The 25,768-nt window shown below is 38.9% G+C and overlaps 1 protein-coding gene across 1 annotated transcript in view; it reads left to right on the top strand.

Annotated features, from left to right (window-relative positions):
• The first annotated feature begins 751 nt into the window (after window positions 1-751).
• Window positions 752-25,768, top strand: part of CC2D2B (coiled-coil and C2 domain containing 2B) — a 138,137-nt gene continuing 113,120 nt past the window's right edge. Inside the window, 6 exon segments of the mRNA XM_063727676.1 lie at window positions 752-870; window positions 4,139-4,194; window positions 7,491-7,614; window positions 14,611-14,671; window positions 16,925-17,001; window positions 23,566-23,631. Coding sequence (XP_063583746.1) covers window positions 7,573-7,614; window positions 14,611-14,671; window positions 16,925-17,001; window positions 23,566-23,631 — 246 coding nt within the window. The 5' untranslated portion in view covers window positions 752-870; window positions 4,139-4,194; window positions 7,491-7,572.

A 25,768-nucleotide genomic window follows, 5' to 3' on the forward strand; every position in this document is an offset into this window, starting at 1 on the left:
CATCACGTTTAGTTTATCTAGTTATTTTAACTCGGAGCGAAGCAATGGGAAAAAGAAAAACAATGAAAGCAGTACTCTGTTTATTAAGCGATGAATGACGCTTAATAAACGTCATTCTCACGTTATCTGGGATAACTCACATGGGTGAGCGTGTCTGGCATGCCCTATTTTAAGACTTTAAACATAGTACATTAGTACGCTAACAGCAAGCTCTGGAAATAAAAGGAACCGCTTGCATATTTAGGGGGCTCTTTTGGAAGTCACAAAGGTAATCACCTGAAGGCAAAGCTCCCCTCTTTTCCTAGCAAGGCAGGGCCGACGGCAAAGAGAAAGTAGGTCCCGGGGCGCTGCAACCCGTGCAACTGGCCGGCTGGCGTCCCCGCGCCTCGCGCCTCCACGCCCAGCGCGGGCGACCGCTCTCGCCACAGCGGTGCCCCGCAGCGTCCTCCCCTGCGACGCTCGCTCAGCCGGGAGCTCGGGGCCAGTACTCACCCGCTGGGTATACTCTTCTTCTTCACCATGACAAGAGGGATGAGAGCCCCACGCCCCAGGCAACCCCGCTCTCAGGCCTCCTCCAGAACAGACCCCAGGGGACGCTACAACTCACACGCGCACGGGCAGAGGCGAGGGGCGGGGGTGATAGACCCCGGCGGCGAACAGACTTTGCGCACCTAAGATTCCCGAAGGCGCGTGCTCCGCTCCCTCTGGGTCCTGGCAGGCCAGGGGCCGCAGCGCGCATGCTCCTGGGTCGCCGTGACTTGCAGCCCGCGGGCGCCGTAGGGCTGGCGCAGGGTGCGGTGGGGCGGTTGGTGATCATCCTAGCCTGCAGTAGATGGTGCGCCCTGCCTTCGCTGCCCAGACGTAAGGAAAGTGCACTGTCCGTCCACGTGAATGTCGGGCTGCTGGTGAAGGTTTCTCTGATTCTTCCCTGTCAGACATTCCCGCAGTTTTGTGGAGCTCTGCTCCATGGGCAGAACTAGCTGGGCTGGGATAACCGGAGCCGGGGCCGCGCAGGCCGCTGGGACTTGTAGTCCTGGGGCCTGGCCGACCCGTTCGTTAGCCAATTTGGGAATGAGTAGAATTGAAAATCACTCGAGAGCAGTGTTTGATTTGCATCAAATACGGGTCGGCATATTATTAATTCAGTGCCTATGTGTGTGCTGAACACCTTGCCTTAGTCCTGGTCTTCACATTAGGATAAGCAGAAAGATGAACTTGCCAGGTAGAATGTAATGAACAAAAATTCGCATTACTACAAATGCTGTTGGAGATCAAGAGACAGAGTTAGAAAAAACTTCCTGAAAGACGTGGAGTTTGAATCAGCCTTTGAAACACGGAATGCTATCCATTTGCGGGGAACTTGTAAAAATTATAGGATAGAGATGCCAGGGAGAATAAACAAGAACTCCATCCAGCTGTAGTTGAGGGGTTATGTTGGAGAGTGGTCAATGTTGGAGAGTGGTCACTGCGGCTTAGATGGGGAAGTGGATGTGACGGTTTTTTGGCTTCACTTTCAGAAAGGGCCTCCTGGTTGACTTTCTCTCTAATTGAGGCTATAAGTATAGACACAGAGATACATCTTCAGGTTTGAATAAAAAACATTACAGTACTTAATTGTTTAGAGCTTCTGGACCTCCTGGCCAGTGGTTGCTGTAAGAATTAATACATTTTTATAAATCTTGTAATTCACTTTTGAGTAGCAAAACTACATTGCATGGTGTGTGTTAGATGTAAATTTTCAAAATATAATATGATAGTTTTTGTAACCTGTTTCCACATTAGTTTTCATGTACCAGAAGTCCCAAGATAGAGAAGTGGGCCCAAATCTTTCTTGATCTGCAGGAGCAGGACATGATGACTTGGGAACTGGTCCTGAGAGCAGTGGGTGATTTAGTTTTGTTGCCTTTCGAAGACTTAAATAAATTCACAGATCAGAAAATCTTTTGTCACGCCATTTGTTCCTAAGTTTTGATTTTGGAAAACAAGACAACAGTTAAGTTAATTTTTAAACTTGCCAGTTAATGCAATACATGGAAGTCATAATGTTTTTTGTAGAACACTGTGAAATACTGCTATATTCCACTTAACTAAGTAAAGAATTGTTAAGTTAAATTCCACTTCTTCCATATCCTAATAACAATAAAGGGTAGCTGGTACCATATATTTAATAGATTATTTTTACAAAATGCTATTGTTGCCTTAATTACATCATAACTGTGAATGAGACCTTAATTCTGGACATAGCATCCTAATTCAAATTAAGTCTGGAAGGCATCATTTAAGAAACATTGCTATAAGAGAGTTCAGAAAGGTGTCATCATACTATGTGACAATAGATGAACTGAGATAAAGATAAAATTGGATTTTGGTCTGAATTCAGATCTGCTAAGGAAGGAAAGTGCATTAATACATTTAGAAATATTTCTAACAAGAGCCAGGGGAAGATTAAAGGGAGCCAATTTTCTGATTGGATTGCAATTAAAGATATGTTACTATATACTAGGATATGCATTGTGTAATCATTTCCACATGCTAGAGGTTTTTCTGTGGTTTTATTTTGCTAGCACTCCTGAAACCAAATGGCATGTGACAGAAGTAACCAAGGTGACTGAAAATTGTGCCAAAAAGAAGTCTGTGCTGATTCAGGGATCCACATAGTCTTGTGTCCGCAGAATTGATTTAGAAATTTGTTTAGGCAAAGCGCAGTGGCTCATGCCTATAATTACAATGCTTTGGGAGGCTGAGGCAGGAGGACTGCTTGAGGCCAAGAGTTTGAGACCAGCCTGAGCAACATAGCGAGACCCTGTCTGTACATAATAATAACAATAATAATAATTAGCCGAGCCTTAGAGACACATGCCTGTAGTCCTAGCTACTCAAGAGGCGGAAGCAGGTGGATCGCTTGAGCCCAGGAGTTCGAGGCTGTGATGAGCTGTCATCATGCCACTGCACTTCAGCCTGGGTGAAAGAGTGAGACCCTGTCTCTAAAAAACAAACAGATAAACAAAAACTTGTGTGGCATTCTAGTTTCTACAAATGTCTGGGGAATTGCATGAACTTGCATTTAACCGTCATGTTGAATAATACTCTTGTATTAGGCCATTCTTGCGTTGCAATAGAAGAATACTGGGTAATTTATAAAGAAAAGAGTTTTAATTGGCTTACAGTTCTGCAGGCTATATAAGCATGGCTCTAACATCTGCTTCTGGTGAGGGCATCAGGGAGCTTACAATCATGGTGGAAGGGAAGGGGAGCCAGCATGTCACATGGCAAGAGAGGAAATAAAGGAGAGAGGGGGGAGGTCCTAGACAGACTCTTTTAAACAACTAGATCTCATGTGAACTAACTGAGCAAGAACTCACTCATCATGAAGGGGATGGTGCTAAGCCAACAATGAGGGATCCACCCCCACAATCCAATCACTTCCCACCAGGCCACATGTCCATTATTGGGAATCACATTTCAACATGAGATTTGGAGGAGACAAACATCCAAATAGATCTCTAGTATCTATTAGTAGCCTTTTAATCAATTTCCCTGCCTCCATAGAATATCTATATTTAATCATTGCTTCTTGGCCTTTTGGCTAAGATCAAATGTATATTTAATCAGATCCTTTTTTTCTTACTGCAAAGTTTTATACTTTTGGGGGGAAGGGAATTCATACATATTTTAATTAAAATAATTCCTTAGTATTTTGAAGTTTTTTTTCGGTACTCTTTTTGTGAAAGTGATTTTTTTCTAGTACATTAGCATGTAGGGAAGATACTGACTTTTACATATATTCTCTTGTATTCTGCCAATTCCAATTTTCTAATTATGTCTAAACTTTATTTAGTCTTTTGGGTTTTTCATGTATAAAAACCTATCATCTACAAACAATGATAATTTTGTTTTCCTCTTCTAAGAGTTACACCTCTTACTTCCTTCTTTTGCACATCTTATTGCATTAACCAGGATTTCTATTAAATACTAAAGGTGACCAAATACAAATATGAAATAATAAAAGTGATAGTATATCTGTTTTGTTTCTTGTTAAATTAAAAAATTTTAAAAGCATACTTTTAACCTCAAGTATCACAAGTCAGTTTTCTTATGATATGTCATTCTCAATAACATTTCTTATTTATTTAGAAAGTTGAAATAAAAGGACCATCATGAAAAATATCTCAAAGAGAAGATATTTTTAAAAAGGTAAGGTATTAATGGAGTTTATAATATTTTGATTATTCCAAATAGCCCTGTTGTAAATGGGGGATAATCCTGATAAATGTGATACATTTGTTTCTATATACAAATCATAAATTCATTTGTTAAAAAAGAAACAATAGGAGAGTTTAGGGATGAATTGTATTCTTATTTGGTCTGTGAGTTATTTAATAAGATGAATTATTTATGTATGTATTTATTTAATCTCTTACTTCAATATCTATTTGTTTATATGTTCTCTCACCTAGCCAGCAAGCCATTCCCTGCTTTGCTAAAAAAGATGTTTGTCAGTGAGTTGAATCTATATAGGAGCAATATTTACATGTCTCTTAGAGTAACTGCAGTTAAGATTCACATTTTATCCCTACCTTCTAGATAGAAATGAGAACTTCTGAAAAAGTATACAGGATTCTGGGAATGGTGGGCAAGATATTTGGGAACTAATAAGGGAGACCTCTATCAATTACTTGCCAGAATTGTTCCATTATACCTTAAGGGTTGCTATCCCCTGGTCAAGAGTAGAATTAGGTATTTTTTATTGTCTCGAGGTAGGTACTGAAGGTTAAATAAGATGTAAGGGAACATCGTAGTCCGTGTTGACCTTATTCAGTAGTTTTTAATAGTGGTACAAGAACGAATAGAAGATTTTGAAGTTTTTTCAGAAAGTTTATAGACTGGGCTCTTTTTATGATGTTTTAACTGTGATCATGTCAATAGCCTGCTTTGGTTTTTGACACAAATTCATGTTTTTACTGTGATTAGAAAGCTTGAGCTTTCCAACTGCACATTAGTTTGGTTAGCATGTACAGTTGTTATTTCAGGAGTCTTTGCTATTATATTTTTTAGCATTAAAATTAAAAATAAATTTATAACCATATCATTCTAAAAAGGGTTTAACATTGCTAGAATAGTTTACCTATAGAATATTGAGGTTTATAAAAACTGGAAAATAAATGCTTATTTTAACATACTGAATTTTTGTTGATGATACAACATTCAACTAGAATTACCAGAAGTCAGCTAGAAATATGATTTTGATGCTTAGGAGAGTGAAGGCTGGAGACACAGATTTGGGAATCCATGGGAATACATGCACCCTCCAAAGCTTTGGAATGTACCCCACATTTAGGATATAAAGAGGTATGACCATTGAAGGATACAGAAATAAGTGGCCACAGAGGTAGAAGGGTAGAGGGCAAGGATATATAAAGTTTTCAAAAAATAAGGTTGCTGAACGTTGCCACACGCTGCAGGGTAATAAATCAAGTAATAGCTAACACTAGTATAGCATTGAATTTTCAAAGTATTTTCATATATGTCTGATCTCACTTGACCTTCTTAAAAGGTACATGAAGTAGGTAATACATGAACACTAAGAACTAACTCTTGGATTTTATCATTAAAAGGCCTTTTTTATATTCCAGAGAACAATTTCTTTTTGGAAATTTTTAATTTTTATGGATACACAGTAGGTATATATATGTATGGGGTACATAAGATATTTTTATACAGGCATACCATGTGTGATCATCACATCAGGGTAAATGGGTTATTCATTACCTCAAGCATTTTTTTCATTTCTTTGTGTTATAAACATTCCAATTGTATTCTTTCAGTTATTCTAAAATGTACTATAAATTATTGTTGACCATAGCCACCCTTTTGTGCTGTAAAATACTAGATCGTATTCATTGCATTGTACCTATTAACCTTCCCCATTCCCTGCCTCCCACCCAATACCTTTCTCAGTCTCTGGAAACCATCATTATACTCTCTATTTCCATGAGTTCAATTGTTTTAATTTTCAGTTCTCACAAATGAGTGAGAATATGCAAAGTTTTTCTTTCTGTGCCTGACTTATTTCACTTAACATAATGACCTCCAGTTCCATCCAAGATGTTGCAAGTGATAGGATCTCATTCTTTTTTTATGGCAGAATAGTACTCCATTGCATATATATATATATATATATATATATATATACCACATTTTCTTTATCCATTTATCTGTTGATGGACACTTAGGTTGCTTCCAAATCTTGGCTCTTGTGAACAGTGCTGCAACAAATATGGGAGTGCAGATATGTCTTCAGTATACTGATTTTCTTTCTTTTGAGTATATACCCAGCAGTGGAATTGCTGGATCATATGGTAGCTACATCTTCAGTTTTTTGAGGAACCCCATACTGTTCTCCATAGTGGCTGTACTAATTTACATTCCCACCAACAGTTTATTAGGGTTGCCCTTTCTCAATGCTTTTGCCAGCATTCATTATTGCCTGTCTTTTGGTTAAAAGCCATTTTAAGTGAGTGAGATGATGTCTCATTGTAGTTTTGATTTGCATTTCGCTAATGGTCAATGATGTTGAGCATCTTTTCATATACCTGTTTGCCATTTGTATGTCTTCTTTTGAGAAATATCTATGTAGATCTTTTGCCCATTTTTAAATCAGATTATTAGACATTTTCCTATTGAGTTGTTTGAGCTCCTTGTATATTTTGGTTATTAATCCCTTATCAGATACATAGTTTGCACATATTTTCTCCCATTCTAAGGGCTGTTTCTTTGTTGATTGTTTCCTTTACTTTGCAGAAGCTTTTTAACTTGATGTGATCCCATTTGTCCATTTTTTGCTTTGATTGCCTATGCTTTTGGGGTATTACTTAAGAAGTCTTTGCCCAGACCAATGTCCTGGAGAGTTTCCCCAATTTTTCTTTTAGTAGTTTTATACTTTCAGATCTTAGATTTAAGTCTTTAATTCATTTTGATTTGATTTTTGTATATGGTGAGAGATAGGGGTCCAGTTTCATTCTTCTGCATATGGATATCCAGCTTTCCCAATCCCCTTTATTGGAGAGATTGTCTTTTCCCAATGTGTATTTTTGGCACCTTGTTGAAAATGATTTCATGGTAGATGTATAGATTTATTTTTGGTTTCTTTATTCTGTTCCATTGATGTGTGTGTGTGTGTGTGTCTGTGTGTGTGTGTGTATGTATTTTAATGCCAGTGCCATGCTGTTTTGTTTAGTACAGCTCTGTAGCACAATTTGAAATCAGTGGTATGGTTTGGCTTTTAGTATAGCTTTGTAGTACAATTTGAAGTCAGGGATATGGTTTGGCTGTGTCCCCATCCAAAATCTCATCTGGAATTATAATCCCCGTAATCCCCAAGTGTCAATGGGGGGACCAGGTGGAGGTAATTGGATCACAGGAGTGGTTTCCCCCATGCTGTTCTTGTTATAGTGAGTGAGTGAGTCTCACAAGATCTTATGGTTTTATAGGTGTTTGGCATTTCCCCTGCTTGCACTCACTCTGTCCTGCTGCCCTGTGAAGAAAGTGCCTGCTTCTCCTTTGCCTTCTGCCATGATTGCAAGTTTCCTGAGGCCTCCCCAGCAATGCGGAACTGTGAGTCAATTAAACTTCTTTCCTTTATAAATTACCCGGTCTCAGATATTTCTTCATAACAGCATGAGAATGGACTAATACAGTTAGGTAATGTGATTTCTCGAGTCTTGTGTTTTCCTGCTCAGGATAGCTCTGGCTATTATGAGTCTTTTTAGCTTCCCTATAAATTTTAGGATTACTTTTTCTATTTTTGTGAAGAACGTTCTTGATATTTTGATAGGGATTGAATTGAATATGTAGATTGCTTTGAATAGAATGGACATTTTAACAATATTGATTCTTCCAATCCATGAACATGAAATATCTTTCCATTTTTTGTGTATCCTCTTCAGTTTCTTGCATTTTATAGTTCTCATTGTGGACATCTTTTACTTATTTGATTAAGTTAATTCCTGGGTATTTAATTTGATTTGTAACTATTGTAAGTGGGATTATTTTCTAGATTTCTTTTTCAGATTGTTTGCTGTTCGCATATAGAAATGCTACTGACTTTTGTATATCGATTTTGTATCCTGCAACTTTGCTGAATTTGTTCATCATTTCTAATTGTTTTTTTGTGAAGTCTTTATGTTTTTCTAAATACATAATTATATCATCTCCAAACAAGGATAACTTGAGTTCTTTCTTTCCAATTTGGATGCCCTTTATTTCTTTCGTCTGATTGCTCTAGCTAGGACTTTCAGTACATGTTGAACAACAGTGGTGAAAGTAGGCATCCTTGTCTTGTTCCAGATCTTAGACGACAGGCTTTCAGTTTTTCCCTGTTTGGTATAACATTAGCTGTGGGTCTGTCACATATGGCTTTTAGTGCATTGGGGTATGTTTCTTATATACCCAGTTTTTGAAGGTTTTTTCATGAAGCGATATTGAATTTTATCAAATGCTTTTTCAGCATTAATTGAAATAATCATATGGTTTTTGTCTTTCATTCTGTTGATATGATGTATCATATTGATTGATTTGTGTATGTTGAACCACCCTTGTATCACTGTGATGAATCCCATTTGGTCACAATGAATGATCTCTTTAATATGATGTTGAATTCAGCTTGCTAGTATTTTGTTGAGGATTTTTGCATCAATGTTCATCAGATACATTGGCCTGTAGTTTTCTTTTTTTGATGTCACTTTGTCTGGTTTTAGTATCAGGGTAATACTGGCCTTGTAGAATGAGTTTGGAAGTATTCCCTTGTCCTCTATTTTTTGGAACAGTTTGAGTAGGATTGATATTAGTTCTTTAAATGTTTGCCAAAATTTAGCAGTGAAGCCATCAGGTCCCAGGCTTTTCTTTGCTTGGAGACTTTTTATTATGGCTTTGATCTTGTTACTTATTATTGGTCTATTCAAGTTTTGGATTTCTTCATGGTTCAATCTTGGTAGGTTGTATGTGTCTAGGAATTTATTCATTTCTTCTAGGTTTTAAAATTTATTGGCATATAATTTCTCATAGTAGCCTCTAATGGATCCTTTGAATTTCTGCAGTATCAGCTATAATGTCTCCTTTTTCATCTCTGATTTTATTTATTTGGGTTTTCTCTCTCTTTATTTTAGTGAGTCTGGCTAATGATTTGTCAATTTTGTTTAACTTTTCAAAAAAACAACTTTTTGTTTCATTGGTGTTTTGTATCTTTTTATTTTAATGTGATTTATTTCCTGCTCTTGTTTTTACTATTCTAAGAATTTTGGGTTTGATTTGCTCTTGCTTCTCTAGTTCTTTAAGACGCATCATTAGGTTATTTGAATTTTTTTCTTTTAAAAAATTTTTTGACATAGACACTTATTGCTGTAAACTTTCCTCTTAGTACTGCTTTTGCTGTATCCCATAGGTTTTGGTATGTTGTGTTTCAATTTTCATTTGTTTCAAGGAATTTTCTTAATTTCTTCATTGAGCCACTGGTCATTCAGAGGCATATTGTGTAATTTCCATGTGTTTGTATAGTTTCCATTGTAATCAGAGAAGATACTTGATATGATTTCAAAGTTTTTGAATTTTCAAAGATGTATTTTGTAGCCTAACATATGGTCCATTCTTGAGAATGATCCATGTGGTGTAGAGAAGAATGTGTATTCTTCAGCCATCGGATGAAACATTCTATAAATATCTATTAGGTCCATTTGGTCTTTAGTGTAGATAAGGTCTGATATTTTTTGGTTGATTTTCTGTCTGGATGATCTGTTCAGTGTTGAAAGTGGGCTGTTGAAGTCTCCAACTATTGCTGCATTGGTTGTCTATCTCTCTGTTTAGCTCTAATAATATTTGTTTTATGTATCTGGGTGCTTCAGTGTTGGGAGCATATGTATTTACAATTATTACATCCTCTTGATGAGTTGATCCCTTTTATATCATAACCTTCTTTGTCTGTTTTTGTCTTGAAATTTTTTTATCTGATATAATTATAGCTATTCCTGCTCTTTTTTGGTTTCCATTTGCATGGACTATCTTTTTTCATCCTTTTCAGTGTTTATGTGTCTTTATAGGTGAAATGTGTTTCTTATGGGCAACGGGTCATTGAGTCTTGATTTTTTTATCCATTCAGCCACTCTATGTCTTTTGATTAGAGAGTTTAGTCCATTTATATTCAATGTTATTGTTGATAAGCAAGGACTTTATTATTGCCATTTTGTTGTTTGTTTTCTGGTTGTTCTGTCTTCCTTCCTTCCTTCCTTCCGTCCGTCCGTCCGTCCGTCTTCTGTTGTTGGTGAAAGCGATTTTCTCTGGTGGTATGTTTTAACTCCTTGCTTTATATTTTTTGTGTATCTGTGGTAGGTTTTTTGTTTGATGTTACCATGAGGCCTACAAACAACATCTTACAACCCATTATTTCAAATTCATGACAACTTAACTCTTATTGCAAAAACAAACTAACAAACAAGGAGAAAACTAATTAAAACTCTACCCTTTAACTTTATCCCCCCTGCTTTTTAACTTTTTGTTTCTATTTATATCTTCTTATACTGTCTGTGTCTTAAAAAGTTATTGCAGTTATTATTTTTGAGACAGAGTCTTGCCCTGTCACCCAGGCTGGAGTGCAGCAGCGTGGTCTCGGCTCACTGTAGCCTCCACCTCTGGATTCAGATGATTTTCCTGCCTCAGCCTCCCAAGTAGCTGGGTTACAGGCGCACACCACCACACCTGGCTAATTTTTGTATTTTTAAGTAGAGACAGGGTTTCACCATATTGGCCAGGCTGATCTTGAACTCTTGACCTCAAGTGATCCGCCCACCTCAGCCTCCCAAAGTGCTGAGATTACAGGTGTGAGCCACCGCGCCCAGCCTAAAAGTTGTTGTAGTTATTATTTTTGATAGGTTCAATTTTCAGTATTCCCATTCAAGATATGAGTAGTTTACACACCACAATTATGGTGTTATAATATTCTGTATTTGTCTGTATACTTAATTACAAGAGAGTTTTGAACCTTCAGATGATTTCTTACTGCTCGTTAATGTCCTTTTCTTTCAGACTGAAGAAGTCCCTTTAACATTTCTTGCAGAATAGATTTGATGTTGACAAAATCCCTCAGCTTTTGTTTGTCTTGGAAAGTCTCAATTTCTCCTTCATCTTTGACAATATTTTCACTGGATAAATTTTCTAGGATAAATTTTTTTTTCCTTCAGCACGTTAAATAGATCATGTCACTTTCTTTCAGCCTGTAAGGTTTTCACTGAGAAATGTGCTGCCAGATGTATTGGAGTTCCTATCTATGTTATTATTTTTCTTTTCTCTTGCTGCTTTCAGGATTCTTTATCTTTGACCTTTGGGAGTTTGATTATTAAATATCTTGAGGTAGTTTCATTGGGTTAAATACGCTCAATTTTCTAAAGCCTTCTTGTATTTGAATATTAACATCTTTCTCTAGGTTGGAAAGTTATTATCTTTTGAATAAACTTTCTACTCCAGTCTCTCTCTCTACCTCCTCTTTAAGGCCAATAACTTAGATTTGCCCTTTTCAGCTTTTTTTTCTAGCTACCATAGGCATGCTTCATTATTTTCTATTCTTTTTCTTTTGTCTCCTCTGACTGTGTATTTTCAAATAGCCTGTCTTCAAGCTTACTGATTCTTTCTTCTGCTTGATCAATTCTGATGTTGGGAGACTCTGATGGATTCTTCATTTTTTCAATTGGTTTTTTCAGCTCCGGAATTTCTGCTTGATTCTTTTTAATTATTTATATCTCTTTGTTAAATTTGTCTCATAACATTCTGAATTCTTTCTCTGTCTTACTTTGGATTTCACTGAGCTTCTTCAAAACAGTTACTTTGAATTCACTGTCTGAAAGGTCACATATTTCTGTTACTCCAGAATTGGTCACTGGTGCCTTATTTAGTTTATTTGGAGAAGTCATGTTTTCCTGGATGGTCTTGAAGCTTGTGGGTGTTCATCAATGTCGGGGCATTGAATAGTTAGATATTTATTCTAATATTTGCAGTCTGGGTTTGTTTGTGCCCAACTTTCTAGAGAAGGATTAATAAGTATTCAAAGATAATTTTGAGTGCTGTGATCCAGTTATTTGGTCATGCAACCGTAAATGCATTAAGGGGCACCCCAAGTCCAGTAATGTGGTGACTCTTGCAGACTTGTAGAGCTACTGCCTTGGTGGTCTTGGGAGAAGACCGAGGAGATCAGGGAGAATTCCCTGGATTACCAGGCAGAGTTTCTTGTTCTCTTCCCTTTTCCCCAGAGTATCTTTCTCTCTCCATGCTGAGCTGCCTGGAGTTGGGGAAGGAGTGATGCAGACACTCCCATGGCCACCAGCACTGGGACTGTGCTGGGTCATACCTGAAGCCAGCATAGTACTAGGTCTCACCCAAGGCCTGTTGGTGAGAGTCCTGAGAGTCTTGATGTTTATTCAAGCCCCAAGGGCTATTTAGTGAGCAAATGATGAATCCTGCCGGGACTAGGTCTTCCTCTTCAGTGTAGCAGGTTCCTTCCAGTGAAGCAGGTTCTCTTCTGGCCCAGGGTGGATTTAGAAATGCCATTGAAGGGTGAGGGCCTGGGGTCAGGGGTTTTAGGAATTTGTTTGGTGCTTTATTTTACTGGGGCTGAACTGGTACCCAGGTTGCAAGACTAAGTCCTCTCTGCTTTTCCCTTTTCTTTCCTCAAGCAGAAGGGCTATCTTTCCTCAAGCAGAAGGGCTATCTGCTCATGGGCACCACTGCCCCAGGCCAGTGGTGACTATACCCTGAGTACCACTGATGTTTATTCAAGGCCCAAGGGGTTTTTAGTCAGCAGTTGGTGAGTCCTACCAAGCCTGGTTCTCTCCTATCAGAGCTGCAGGTTCCTTTCTGGCCCAGGATGGGTCTAGAAATGCCCTCCAAGACCTAAGGTCTGGAATTAGGGACTTCAGGAGTCTGCCTGATACACTTTATCTGACTGTGGCTGAGCTGGATACCCAAATGTGTAGTCCATCCTCACACTGCTATAAAGATAGTACCCTTTAAAAAGTAATCTATAAAGGAAAGAGGTTTAATTGACTCACAGTTCCACATGGTTGGGAAGGCCTCAGGAAACTTAGAATCATGGTGGAAGGCAAAGGGGAAGGAAGGACCTTCTTCACATGGTGGCAGGAGAGAGAAATGCAAGCAGGGCAAATACCAGACCCTTGTAAAACCATCAGGTCTCATGAAAGCTCATTCACTATCATGAGAACAGCGTGGGGGAAACCACCCCCATGATCCAATCACCTCCCACTCGGTCTCGCCCTCAACACCTGGGGATTACAATTCAAGATGAGATTTGGGTGGGAACACAAAGCCTAATCATATCACCAAGTTGCAAAACAAAGTCATTTTACTCTTCCTCCTCCTTTCCTCAAGCAGAAGGTGTCTCTCACTGTGGCCACCACAGGTGGAAATGTGCTGGGTCACACCTGAAGCCAGCACAATACTGGGTCTCGCCCAAGGTCGTGGTGACTACTGACTGGCTACCACTGATGTTTATTCAAGTTGGGGGAGGGGTGATGCAAGCACTCCCTTGGCTGCCCCAGCTGGTGTCTCACTGGATCCTGTCACCCTGAGTCTACTGGCTGTGAGCCCTGCACAGTATCAGGACTTGCCCAGGAATTGTGGTCCTTGTGGGCTAGACTGCCTTTCAGATTTGTTAGGACCCCAGAGTGCTTTAGCCAATGGTGGTGGGGCTAGCTGGAAGTCAGGTTCTGACTGCTGGGATGGACAGTTCCCCTCTGGCTAGGGCTTGTGTAAATGCTCCCTCTGTGGGCGATGGCCAAATTCTGCCCTGTATTGCTTTCCGCTATGTTAGGGGAGCAGTGAGTTCCAATGCAAAGTCCCCCAATCACTTTGCTATCCCTCCCCCCAAGTGCACAGATTCTCTCTTCCTGCCATGCTGCTTGGGGATGAGAGAGAGGTGGTATAGGCAATTCAAGATCATCTTTCCTACTCTCTTCAGTGCCTCTTTCCTTGACATGATGTTAAAACCAGGCACTGATTGCTTACCTGATTTTTGGTTCTTGTGAAGGTGCTTCTTATGTGGATAGTTGTTCAATTTGTTGTTCCTGCAGTGCAGATGATTGCTGGAGGATTCTATCCAGCCATCTTGCTTTACCTCCTAAGAGAGAGTAATTTCACCATATATAAAGAACTCATACAAATTGATAAAAAGGTGAAATTTAAGAAAACAAGTAAAATCTGTGAACTGGTATTTTAAAGGAGATGATGTTCAAAGGGCTGACGAATATTTGAAAAGATGTTCAATAATGAGAACACATAGACACAGGGCGGGGCACATCACACGCCGGGGCCTGTCGGAGGGTGGGGGTCTGGGGGAGGGACAGCATTAGGAGATATACCTAATGTAAATGACGAGTTGATGGGTGCAGCAAACCAACATGGCACATGTATACCTATGTAACAAACCTGCATGTTGTGCACATGTACCCTAGAACTTAAAGTATAATAATAATAATAATAATAATAATAATAATAATAAAAGATGTTCAATGACAAAACAAGATGCAAGTTTAACCCTCCCTGCTTTTTTTGCAGATGTCAGAACAGATGGATAACATTACAGCTGAAGAAATTATAGACAAGCATCTCCAAAAAGGTTCTCAATAAGTATACTATAACTCTGATACTCTTCATTATTATTTTTAAAAGATGTAAATGATTAATCCTGTTCCAGGGTTTCAACTGGGAACACAAATTTCCTAAGGAATCAGTTTAAAGAGAAATTAAACTTCCTAAATAAAACAAGATGGGCATAAGGAAATACATAGAAAAGTCAATGGATGTAATAAACCTGAATTTCATTTTATTTTTGTCACTGCAAACATGGAGATTCCACTGGCGGTGAGACTGTTTTAGACCACAGAGATACGTAGGTGCAGACCCTGCTTCAGCAAACTTCAAATCTCAGGGAGAAAAATACATAAATAATGGTTGAGCTCTGGTTCATTCACCAAGCAAATATTTATTGAGCATGTATTATATGCCATCTGCCATTCTAAGTTATGGGAATAGAGTATAAACAAAATCAACTAGTAATTTTTAAATTTTACCAAGGAATACTGTGGTTAAACATGAAGATTCTCATGACCTATAGTTACTTATTTAGCTCTATGCTTACCCTTTATTTCTACAAACTTCTGTGTAACCTTTAAGCACTCAAAGGCAGGGAATAGAAAAAGTAAAAAGCAAGGCAAAGTGATCAATAGGTCCTCAATTTTTTACTGTACCTAGGATTGCATGATCTTGCATGATCTCTTTCATTCCATCAGCAAACAAGCAGAAAATAACACATGCCTTGGAGTACACACAAGGGCTTGAGACTTTTTTTTTTTTTTTTTTTAAGAAACAGAGTCTTGCTCTGTTGCCTAAGGCTGGAGTGCAGTAGTGCGATCATAGCTCACTGCAGCCTCAGACTTCTGGGCTCAAGCGATGGTCCCACCTCAGCCTCTCAAGTAGCTGGGACTACAGGCGTGTATGTTAATTTTTTTTTTTTTTGAGATGGAGTTTTGCTCTTGTTGCTCAGACTGGAGTGCAATGGTGTGATCTCGGCTCACCACAACCTCCACCTCCTGGGTTCAAGCGATTCTTCTGCCTCAGCCTCCCGGGTAGCTGGGATTTACAGGCATGTGCCACCACGCCCAGTTAATTTTGTATTTTTAGTAGAGATGGGGTTTCTCCATGTTGGTCAGGCTGATCTCGAACTCCTGACCTCAGGTGATCTGCCCGCCTCGGCCTCCCAAAATGCTGGGATTACAGGTGTGAGCCACTGTGCCCGGCCCCCAAATTTTTTTTTTTTTGTGGAGACAGGGTCTTGCTATGTTGCCAAAGCTGGTCTCAAACTCCTGGCCTCAAGCAATCCTCCTGCCTTGCCTCCCAAAATGCTGAGATTGCAGGCATAAGCCTTCTTTGTACCCAATAAAACTTTCCTTTTCTCTAATAGCTGGAAAAAGTAGGGGTCAGAAGTGTTATAATGATTTTACAAAACTATCATAATTAAAATGGGTATCCAGAGACTTATCACTCTTCTTTTTTAGATTCCTGTCTTTTCAGTTTAATAAAATTCAAGTAACCAGGCTTTGATATTTGTGTATTAGTATACTTCACAGAGATGTCTCACAGATTTTTAAAATCTGAGCTTTGTTTTTGTTTTGTTTTGTTTTGTTTTGTTTTTGGCCAAAGAAGGGCTCTGGCCAGTAGCTGAGGAAGCAACAAAAGAAGGTGACAGAGATCTACTATGTACCCATGATAATTAAAAATTTAAAAAAGAGGGCTGGGCACGGTGGCTCATGCCTGTAATCCCAGCAGTTTGGGAGGCTGAGGTGGGTGGATCACCTGAGGTCAGGAGTTTAAGACCATCCTGGCCAACATGGCGAAACCCCATCTCTACTAAAAATACAAAAAAGAAAGTTTGCAGGGTGTGGTGGCGCATGCCTGTAATCCCAGCTACTCAGGAGGCTGAGGCAGGAGAATCGCTTGAACCCGGGAGGGGGAGGTTGCAATGAGCCAAGATGGTGCCACTGCACTCCAGCATGGGTGACAAGGGCAAAACTCTGTCTCAAAAAAAAAAAAAAAAAATTTAAAAAAGGTGACAGAGGATAGAAAAGTTGTCACAAAGAAAAACAAAAATCAGTCCTGAATGGGTGAAAGTATTTATTCCAGATGGAAAAGGGGAAAGGACATCTATTGGTCTTAGATTCTAAGCTCTCATAAGACAATAACCGAGTTTTCATAATTGTCATGGGGCTTAGAAATGCATGCAATTAAAGAATTTAATAAATACTTTTGCTGCTATTGTTGTTTAATTATAATAAAGTGTCATAAACTCTTTATTATGTTGGTTTCCTGATAGATTTAGATGCAGAAGAAAATCAAAATGTAGTAAAGACATTGAGAGGCAAAGTGAGAGAAAAGCTAAAAATTTCTAAGGTAATGCTTTTTAAAATTTCCTGCTTTCAAATTTACTATTTTTTATTTATTTTATTTTATTATTATTATACTTTAACTTTTAGGGTACATGTGCACAATGTGCAGGTTAGTTACATATGTATACATGTGCCATGCTGGTGTGCTGCACCTATTAACTCCAAATTTAGCATTAGGTATATCTCCTAATGCTATCCCTCCCCCTTCCCCCCACCCCACAACAGTCCCCAGAGTGTGATGTTCCCCTTCCTGTGTCCATGTGTTCTCATTGTTCAATTCCCACCTATGAGTGAGAACATGCAGTGTTTGGTTTTTTGTCCTTGCGATAGTTTACTGAGAATGATGATTTCCAGTTTCATCCATGTCCCTACAAAGGACATGAACTCATCATTTTTTATGGCTGCATAGTATTCCATGGTGTATATGTGCCACATTTTCTTAATCCAGTCTATCATTGTTGGACATTTGGGTTGGTTCCAAGTCTTTGCTTTTGTGAATAGTGCTGCAATAAACATACGTGTGCATGTGTCTTTATAGCAGCATGATTTATAGTCCTTTGGGTATATACCCAGTAATGGGATGGCTGGGTCAAATGGTATTTCTAGTTCTATATCCCTGAGGAATCACCACACTGACTTCCACAAGGGTTGAACTAGTTTACAGTCCCACCAACAGTGTAAAAGTTTTCCTATTTCTCCACATCCTCTCCAGCACTTGTTGTTTCCTGACTTTTTAATGATTGCCATTCTAACTGGTGTGAGATGGTATCTCATTGTGGTTTTGATTTGCATTTCTCTGATGGCCAATGATGGTGAGCATTTTTTCATGTGTTTTTTGGCTGCATAAATGTCTTCTTTTGAGAAGTGTCTGTTCATGTCCTTCGCCCACTTTTTGATGGGGTTGTTTGTTTTTTTCTTGTAAATTTGTTTGAGTTCATTGTAGATTCTGGATATTAGCCCTTTGTCAGATGAGTAGGTTGTGAAAATTTTCTCCCATTCTGTAGGTTGCCTGTTCACTCTGATGGTAGTTTCTTTTGCTGTGCAAAAGCTCTTTAGTTTAATTAGATCCCATTTGTCAATTTTGGCTTTTGTTGCCATTGTTTTTGGTGTTTTAGACATGAAGTCCTTGCCCATGCCTATGTCCTGAATGGTAATGCCTGGGTTTTCTTCCAGGGTTTTTATGGTTTTAGGTCTAACGTTTAAGTCTTTCATCCATCTTGAATTAATTTTTGTATAGGATGTAAGGAAGGGATCCAGTTTCAGCTTTCTACATATGGCTAGCCAGTTTTCCCAGCACCATTTATTAAATAGGGAATCCTTTCCTCATTGCTTGTTTTTCTCAGGTTTATCAAAGATCAGATAGTTGTAGATATGCAGTGTTATTTCTAAGGGCTCTGTTCTGTTCCCTTGATCTATATCTGTGTTTTGGTACCAGTACCGTGCTGTTTTGGTTATTGTAGCCTTGTAGTATAGTTTGAAGTCAGGTAGTGTGATGCCTCCAGCTTTGTTCTTTTGGCTTAGGATTGACTTCGCGATGTGGGCTCTTTTTTGGTTCCATATGAACTTTAAAGTAGTTTTTTCCAATTCTGTGAAGAAAGTCATTGGTAGCTTGGTGGGGATGGCATTGAATCTATAAATTACCTTGGGCAGTATGGCCATTTTCACGATACTGATTCTTCCTACCCATGAGCATGGAATGTTCTTCCATTTGTTTGTATCCTCTTTTATTTCATTGAGCAGTGGTTTGTAGTTCTTGAAGAGGTCCTTCACATCCCTTGTAAGTTGGATTCCTAGGTAGTTTATTCTCTTTGAAGCAATTGTGAATGGGAGTTCACTCATGATTTGGCTCTCTGTTTGTCTGTTATTGGTGTATAAGAATGCTTGTGATTTTTGTACGTTGATTTTGTATCCTGAGACTTTGCTGAAGTTGCTTATCAGCTTAAGGAGATTTTGGGCTGAGACAATGGGGTTTTCTAGATATACAATCATGTCATCTTTAAACAGGGACAATTTGACTTTCTCTTTTCCTAAGTGAATTCCCTTTATTTCCTTCTCCTGCCTAATTGCCCTGGCCAGAACTTCCAACACTATGTTGAATAGGAGTGGTGAGAGAGGGCATCCCTGTCTTGTGCCAGTTTTCAAAGGGAATGCTTCCAGTTTTTGCCCATTCAGTATGATATTGGCTGTGGGTTTGTCATAGATAGCTCTTATTATTTTGAGAAACGTCCCATCAATACCTAATTTATTGAGAGTTTTTAGCATGAGGGGTTGTTGAATTTTGTCAAAGGCCTTTTCTGCATCTATTGAGATAATCATGTGGTTTTTGTCTTTGGTTCTGTTTATATGCTGGATTACATTTATTGATTTGCGTATATTGAGCCAACCTTGCATCCCAGGGATGAAGCCCACTTGATCGTGGTGGATAAGCTTTTTGATGTGCTGCTGGATTCGGTTTGCCAGTATTTTATAGAGGATTTTTGCATCAATGTTCATCAAGGATATTGGTCTAAAATTCTCTTTTTTGGTTGTGTCTCTGCCCGGCTTTGGTATCAGGATGATGCTGGCCTCATCAAATGAGTTAGGGAGGATTCCCTCTTTTTCTATTGATTGGAATAGTTTCAGAAGGAATGGTACCAGTTCCTCCTTGTACCTCTGGTAGAATTCGGCTGTGAATCCATCTGGTCCTGGAGGACTCTTTTTGGTTGGTAAGCTACTGATTATTGCCACAATTTCAGCTCCTGTTATTGGTCTATTCAGAGATTCAACTTCTTCCTGGTTTAGACTTGGGAGAGTGTATGTGTCGAGGAATTTATCCATTTCTTCTAGATATTCTAGTTTATTTGCATAGAGGTGTTTGCAATATTCTCTGACGGTAGTTTGTATTTCTGTGGGATCGGTGGTGATATCCCCTTTATCATTTTTTATTGCGTCTATTTGATTCTTCTCTCTTTTTGTCTTTATTAGTCTTGCTAGCAGTCTATCAATTTTGTTGATCCTTTCAAAAAAACCAGGTCCTGGATTCATTAATTTTTTGAAGGGTTTTTTGTGTCTGTATTTCCTTCAGTTCTGCTCTGATTTTAGTTATTTCTTGCCTTCTGCTAGCTTTTGAATGTGTTTGCTCTTGCTTTTCTAGTTCTTTTAATCGTGATGTTAGGGTGTCAATTTTGGATCTTTCCCGCTTTCTCTTGTGGGCATTTAGTGCTATAAATTTACCTCTATACACTGCTTTGAATGTGTCCCAGAGATTCTGGTATATTGTGTCTTTGTTCTCATTGGTTTCAAAGAACATCTTTATGTCTGCCTTCATTTCATTATGTACCCAGTAGTCATTCAGGAGCAGGTTGTTCAGTTTCCATGAAGTTGAGCAGTTTTGAGTGAGTTTCTTAATCCTGAGTTCTAGTTTGATTGCACTGTGGTCTGAGAGACAGTTTGTTATAATTTCTGTTCTTTTACATTTGCTGAGGAGTGCTTTACTTCCAAGTAGTGGTCAATTTTGGAATAGGTGTGGTGTGGTGCTGAAAATAATGTATATTCTGTTGATTTGGGGTGGAGAGTTCTGTAGATGTCTATTAGGTCCGCTTGGTGCAGAGCTGAGTTCAATTCCTGGGTATCCTTGTTAACTTTCTGTCTCGTTGATCTGTCTAATGTTGACAGTGGGGTGTTAAAGTCTCCCATTATTAATGTGTGGGAGTCTAAGTCTCTATGTAGGTCACTCAGGACTTGCTTTATGAATCTGGGTACTCCTGTATTGGGTGCATGTATATTTAGGATAGTTAGCTCTTGTTGAATTGATCCCTTTACCATTATGTAATGGCCTTCTTTGTCTCTTTTGATCTTTGTTAGTTTAATGTCTGTTTTATCAGAGACTAGGATTGCAACCCCACCTTTTTTTGTTTTACATTTGCTTGGTAGATCTTCCTCCATCCTTTTATTTTGAGCCTATGTGTGTCTCTGCACATGAGATGGGTTTCCTGAATACAGCACACTGATGGGTCTTGACTCTTTATCCAATTTGCCATTCTGTGTCTTTTAATTGGAGCATTTAGTCCATTTCCATTTAAAGTTAATATTGTTATGTGTGAATTTGATCCTGTCATGATGTTAGCTGGTTATTTTGCTCGTTAGTTGATGCAGTTTCTTCCTAGCCTTGATGGTCTTTACAATTTGGCATGATTTTTCAGTGGCTGGTACCCGTTGTTCCTTTCCATGTTTAGTGCTTCCTTCAGGAGCTCTTTTAGGGCAGGCCTGGTGGTGACAAAATCTCTCAGCATTTGCTTGCCTGTAAAGGATTTTATTTCTCCTTCACATATAAAGCTTAGTTTGGCTGGATATGAAATTCTGGGTTGAAAATTCTTTTCTTTAAGAATGTTGAATATTGGCCCCCACTCTCTTCTGGCTTGTAGGGTTTCTGCCGAGAGATCCGCTGTTAGTCTGATGGGCTTCCCTTTGTGGGTAACCTGACCTTTCTCTCTGGCTGCCCTTAACATTTTTTCCTTCATTTCAACTTTGGTGAATCTGACAATTATGTGTCTTGGAGTTGCTCTTCTCGAGGAGTATCTTTGTGGCGTTCTCTGTATTTCCTGAATCTGAATGTTGGCCTGCCTTGGTAGATTAGGGAAATTCTCCTGGATAATATCCTGCAGAGTGTTTTCCAACTTGGTTCCATTCTCCCCGTCACTTTCAGGTACACCAATCAGACGTAGATTTGGTCTTTTCACATAGTCCCATATTTATTGGAGGCTTTGTTCATTTCTTTTTATTCTTTTTTCTCTAAACTTCCCTTCTCGCTTCATTTCATTCATTTCATCTTCCATCACTGATACCCTTTCTTCCAGTTGATCACATTGGCTCCTGAGGCTTCTGCATTCTTCACATAGTTCTCGAGCCTTGGCTTTCAGCTCCATCAGCTCCTTTAAGCACTTCTCTGTATTGGTTATTCTAGTTATACATTCACCTAAATTTTTTTCGATGTTTTTAACTTGTTTGCCTTTGGTTTGAATTTCCTCCTGTAGCTCAGAGTAGTTTGATCGTCTGAAGCCTTCTTCTTTCAACTCGTCAAAGTCATTCTCCGTCCAGCTTTGTTCTGTTGCTGGTGAGGAACTGCATTCCTTTGGAGGAGGAGAGGCGGTCTGCTTTTTAGAGTTTCCAGTTTTTCTGCTCTGTTTTTCCCCATCTTTGTGGTTTTATCTACTTTTGGTCTTTGATGATGGTGATGTACAGATGGGTTTTTGGTGTGGATGTCCTTTCTGTTTGTTAGTTTTCCTTCTAACAGACAGGACCCTCAGCTGCAGGTCTGTTGGAGTTTGCTAGAGGTCCACTCCAGACCCTGTTTGCCTGGGTATCAGTAGCGGTGGCTGCAGAACAGCAGATTTTCGTGAACCACGAATGCTGCTGTCTGATGGTTCCTCTGGAAGTTTTGTCTCAGAGGAGGACCTGGCCGTGTAAGGTGTCAGTGTGTCCCTACTGGGGGGTGCCTCCCAGTTAGGCTGCTCGGGGGTCAGGGGTCAGGGACCCACTTGAGGAGGCAGTCTGCCCGTTCTCAGATCTCCAGCTGCGTGCTGGGAGAACCACTGCTCTCTTCAAAGCGGTCAGACAGGGACATTTAAGTCTGCAGAGATTACTGCTGTCTTTTTGTTTATCTGTGCCCTGCCCCCAGAGGTGGAGCCTACAGAGGCAGGCAGGCCTCCTTGAGCTGTGGTGGGCTCCACCCAGTTCGAGCTTCCCGGCTGCTTTGTTTACCTAAGCAAGCCTGGGCAATGGCAGGCGCCCCTCCCCAAGCCTCGCTGCCATCTTGCAGTTTGATCTCAGACGCTGTGCTAGCAATCAGCGAGACTCTGTGGGCGTAGGACCTTCCGAGCCAGGTGTGGGATATAATCTCCTGGTGCGCTGTTTTTTAAGCCTGTCGGAAAAGCGCAGTATTAGGGTGAGAGTGACCCAATTTTCTAGGTGCCATCTGTCACCCCTTTCTTTGACTAGGAAAGGGAACTCCCTGACCCCTTGCGCTTCCCGAGTGAGGCAATGCCTCGCCCTGCTTCGGCTCGCACACGGTGCTCTGCACCCACTGTCCTGTGCCCACTGTCTGGCACTCCCTAGTGAGATGAACCCGGTACCTCAGATGGAAATGCAGAAATCACCTGTCTTTTGCTTTGCTCACTCTGGGAGCTGTAGACCGGAGCTGTTCCTATTCAGCCATCTTGGCTGCCAGACCCAAATTTACTATTTAAATGAGACATTTAGCCCAATAAAGTTTTCTTTGTCAAAAGAGAGCCGAAATTCAGTATTAATATAGCTCCTTAATTCCTAAAGGCTTCCTATATATATATATATTTTTTTCCTTTTGTCTCATAACATCCTTATAATGTCAAACCTAAAGCCAAGAAGAGCTAGGTGATTTGGTCATAGTAATTATAAATGACATTTCAGTATGTCTACTGATATTTCATGTACACATACCACACTTTTTAAAAGAAAAACATTGCAAAGTATTGATAGTTACAAATTTTGGACAAAAGACTTATAAGCACAATTATGTCTATTTCTGTAAAGATTTATTTATGTTGTGTTTCAGATTAATAAAGGTGAAAAATCTTCAACTGAGCAGCTCATTGATAGCAAAATATATCAAATGTCCAAGGTGAATAACTTTTCTCTTTTTTTACTTTTTAAAACAGCTTTATGGAAATATAGTTTACATAGCAAAACTTCACCCATTTAAAGTGTATTATGACTCGATTTCTAGTTAATTTACAGAATTGTTCAATCAATACCGCAGTTTAGTTTTTATCACCCAAAAAAGATTCCTCTTTATCAGTGATTGCCCATTTGCAATCACTCTTTATTCTTACTTGGCATTACTTTTTATCCTAAAAAAATTATAATAAAATATTGTTAAAAGATAAACTTAGGAACATTAAAATTTTAAAGAGTTTATTTGAACAGACAACAATCCATGAATTGAGGAGTGCCACTGTGCAGATGGTTAGGGCTCCACTGAAGGGGCATGCAGAGAAAACTTTTAAACGGTGCATGCGGAAGCAAGGCAAAGAAAACATTGATTGACTAGAATGGAGCAGTAGCCTTAAAGTTCCTAGTTAGAGATTAGTTGGCAGTTTCTGATTGGTAAAACTAAAGTTACATTTTCCTTGGATAGGACCATTCACACTGAGTTGGGTTTTGGTTTGCTTACATAGGAACTCAGGGCCCTAGAGCTGCTTCAGTCTAATGGCCTCCCAGTTAATTATTTTAACAATGTTATAGGTGACATCCAACTTATAGATTTTTAATGTGTAATCAATATTTGAAAATTCAATGTGTAGTCACATATTTGGAACTTGAAATGACAAAACAACTCATATTTTTAGAGAGTTATATTATTTAGAGTACAAGCTAAATAGCTGTAACAAAAAGATTCAAAGTAAAGTGTTTTCATTAAGATAGAAGTTTCCTTTTTCTCTAATGTAACAAATCAGCAATCAGGGCTGATAGGAGAGTTTTGCCATCTCCAATATGTGATTTCCATCCATAAGTCCAATGGCAAAGCTGTAGTTTTCCATTTGCTAGCAAAAGGGAAGTGGGGAAGAAAGAACCAAATGATTTTAGGTTGATCTTTTAGGGGACAAGACCGGCAAACTGCACATATCATTTCCACCAAATGAATGTGGAAGGAGTGTCTAGGTTCTACTATTAGAGATGGGAGAAAAGACTGTAATGAGCAACTAATAGTTTCTGCCACAAGCACCTAGAGTATTTAACTGCAAATTTTAAAATGCAAGGGTTTTTTTTAAATTTATCTTTGGCTCCTCCACAGAGCCCCTCTTAGGTGCTTAATAAAAATTATTTTAATTAAATGTAAAGGTAAAAGCAGAGTAAAAAGTGATGTTTATGTGCGTGTTATTCACTCAACACATGAATTAAAACATACCTAAATTGGATTTAATTTCACTACGAATAGTAAAAACTATAAAGAGTTACAAAGTTTGTCAAGGTCAATCCATTGAGTATCAGGAAAAGGGGTTAAAAGGAAGAGAAATTGGCTTCTAAGAAACACGATCCCAATTACCACACAGGAATATCTGCTCAGGAAGCAGAAGATTTTAGCAAGCGATTTTGAGATGTGCAGAGGTGATGGGGGGTAAAAGTATATACTGACAATCATATAAGCAGCATTGTTACAAGGTGAATAACTTTTAAGTTAATATGATGGCTACAGTGTAGATACAAACAATATAAAGATAAGCTTTTATCTTACAAGATAAAATCTTATAATTTTATATTTTATAAAATTATATAAAGTTATATCTTATAATTTTATATTTTACATATTTTAAATTCTTTCATTCCTAGTAACTATGAGTTTTACTTTTTATTATAGAATTGATTCCTTTCCCAAGCCTTCCTTAAAACATTTCATTTTAATATGTGCATGAGAAAGAAGTGATTTATCAATTCAAAGAGTCAGACAAGAGTGAAAAATGAGAGCTTCTTTGTCAGCAGGTTTACAACTAAGAATATACCACTTTTCAGACTTTTAATTGCTTCTAACTCCATGAAAGATTGTGGGCTGAGGTGGCAGTTTGTGTGTGTGTGTGTGTGTTTGTGCACACACACGTGCACACGCCTGAACAGGACAACACCAAAAACAAGGAGAGAAAAGAAAGTTCCAGTGGAGCCAGCATTTGGTCAGACTCTTACCACCCAGACTAGAGTGAGGAGATAGTTTGGGAAGATGGAGAAGATTCTGGCTGTATGTTCTGCCTTTTCTTGCAGTTACC

This window comes from Pongo abelii, chromosome 8, assembly GCF_028885655.2.
Source record: "Pongo abelii isolate AG06213 chromosome 8, NHGRI_mPonAbe1-v2.0_pri, whole genome shotgun sequence".
In the NCBI taxonomy this organism is placed as follows: Eukaryota; Metazoa; Chordata; class Mammalia; order Primates; family Hominidae; genus Pongo; species Pongo abelii.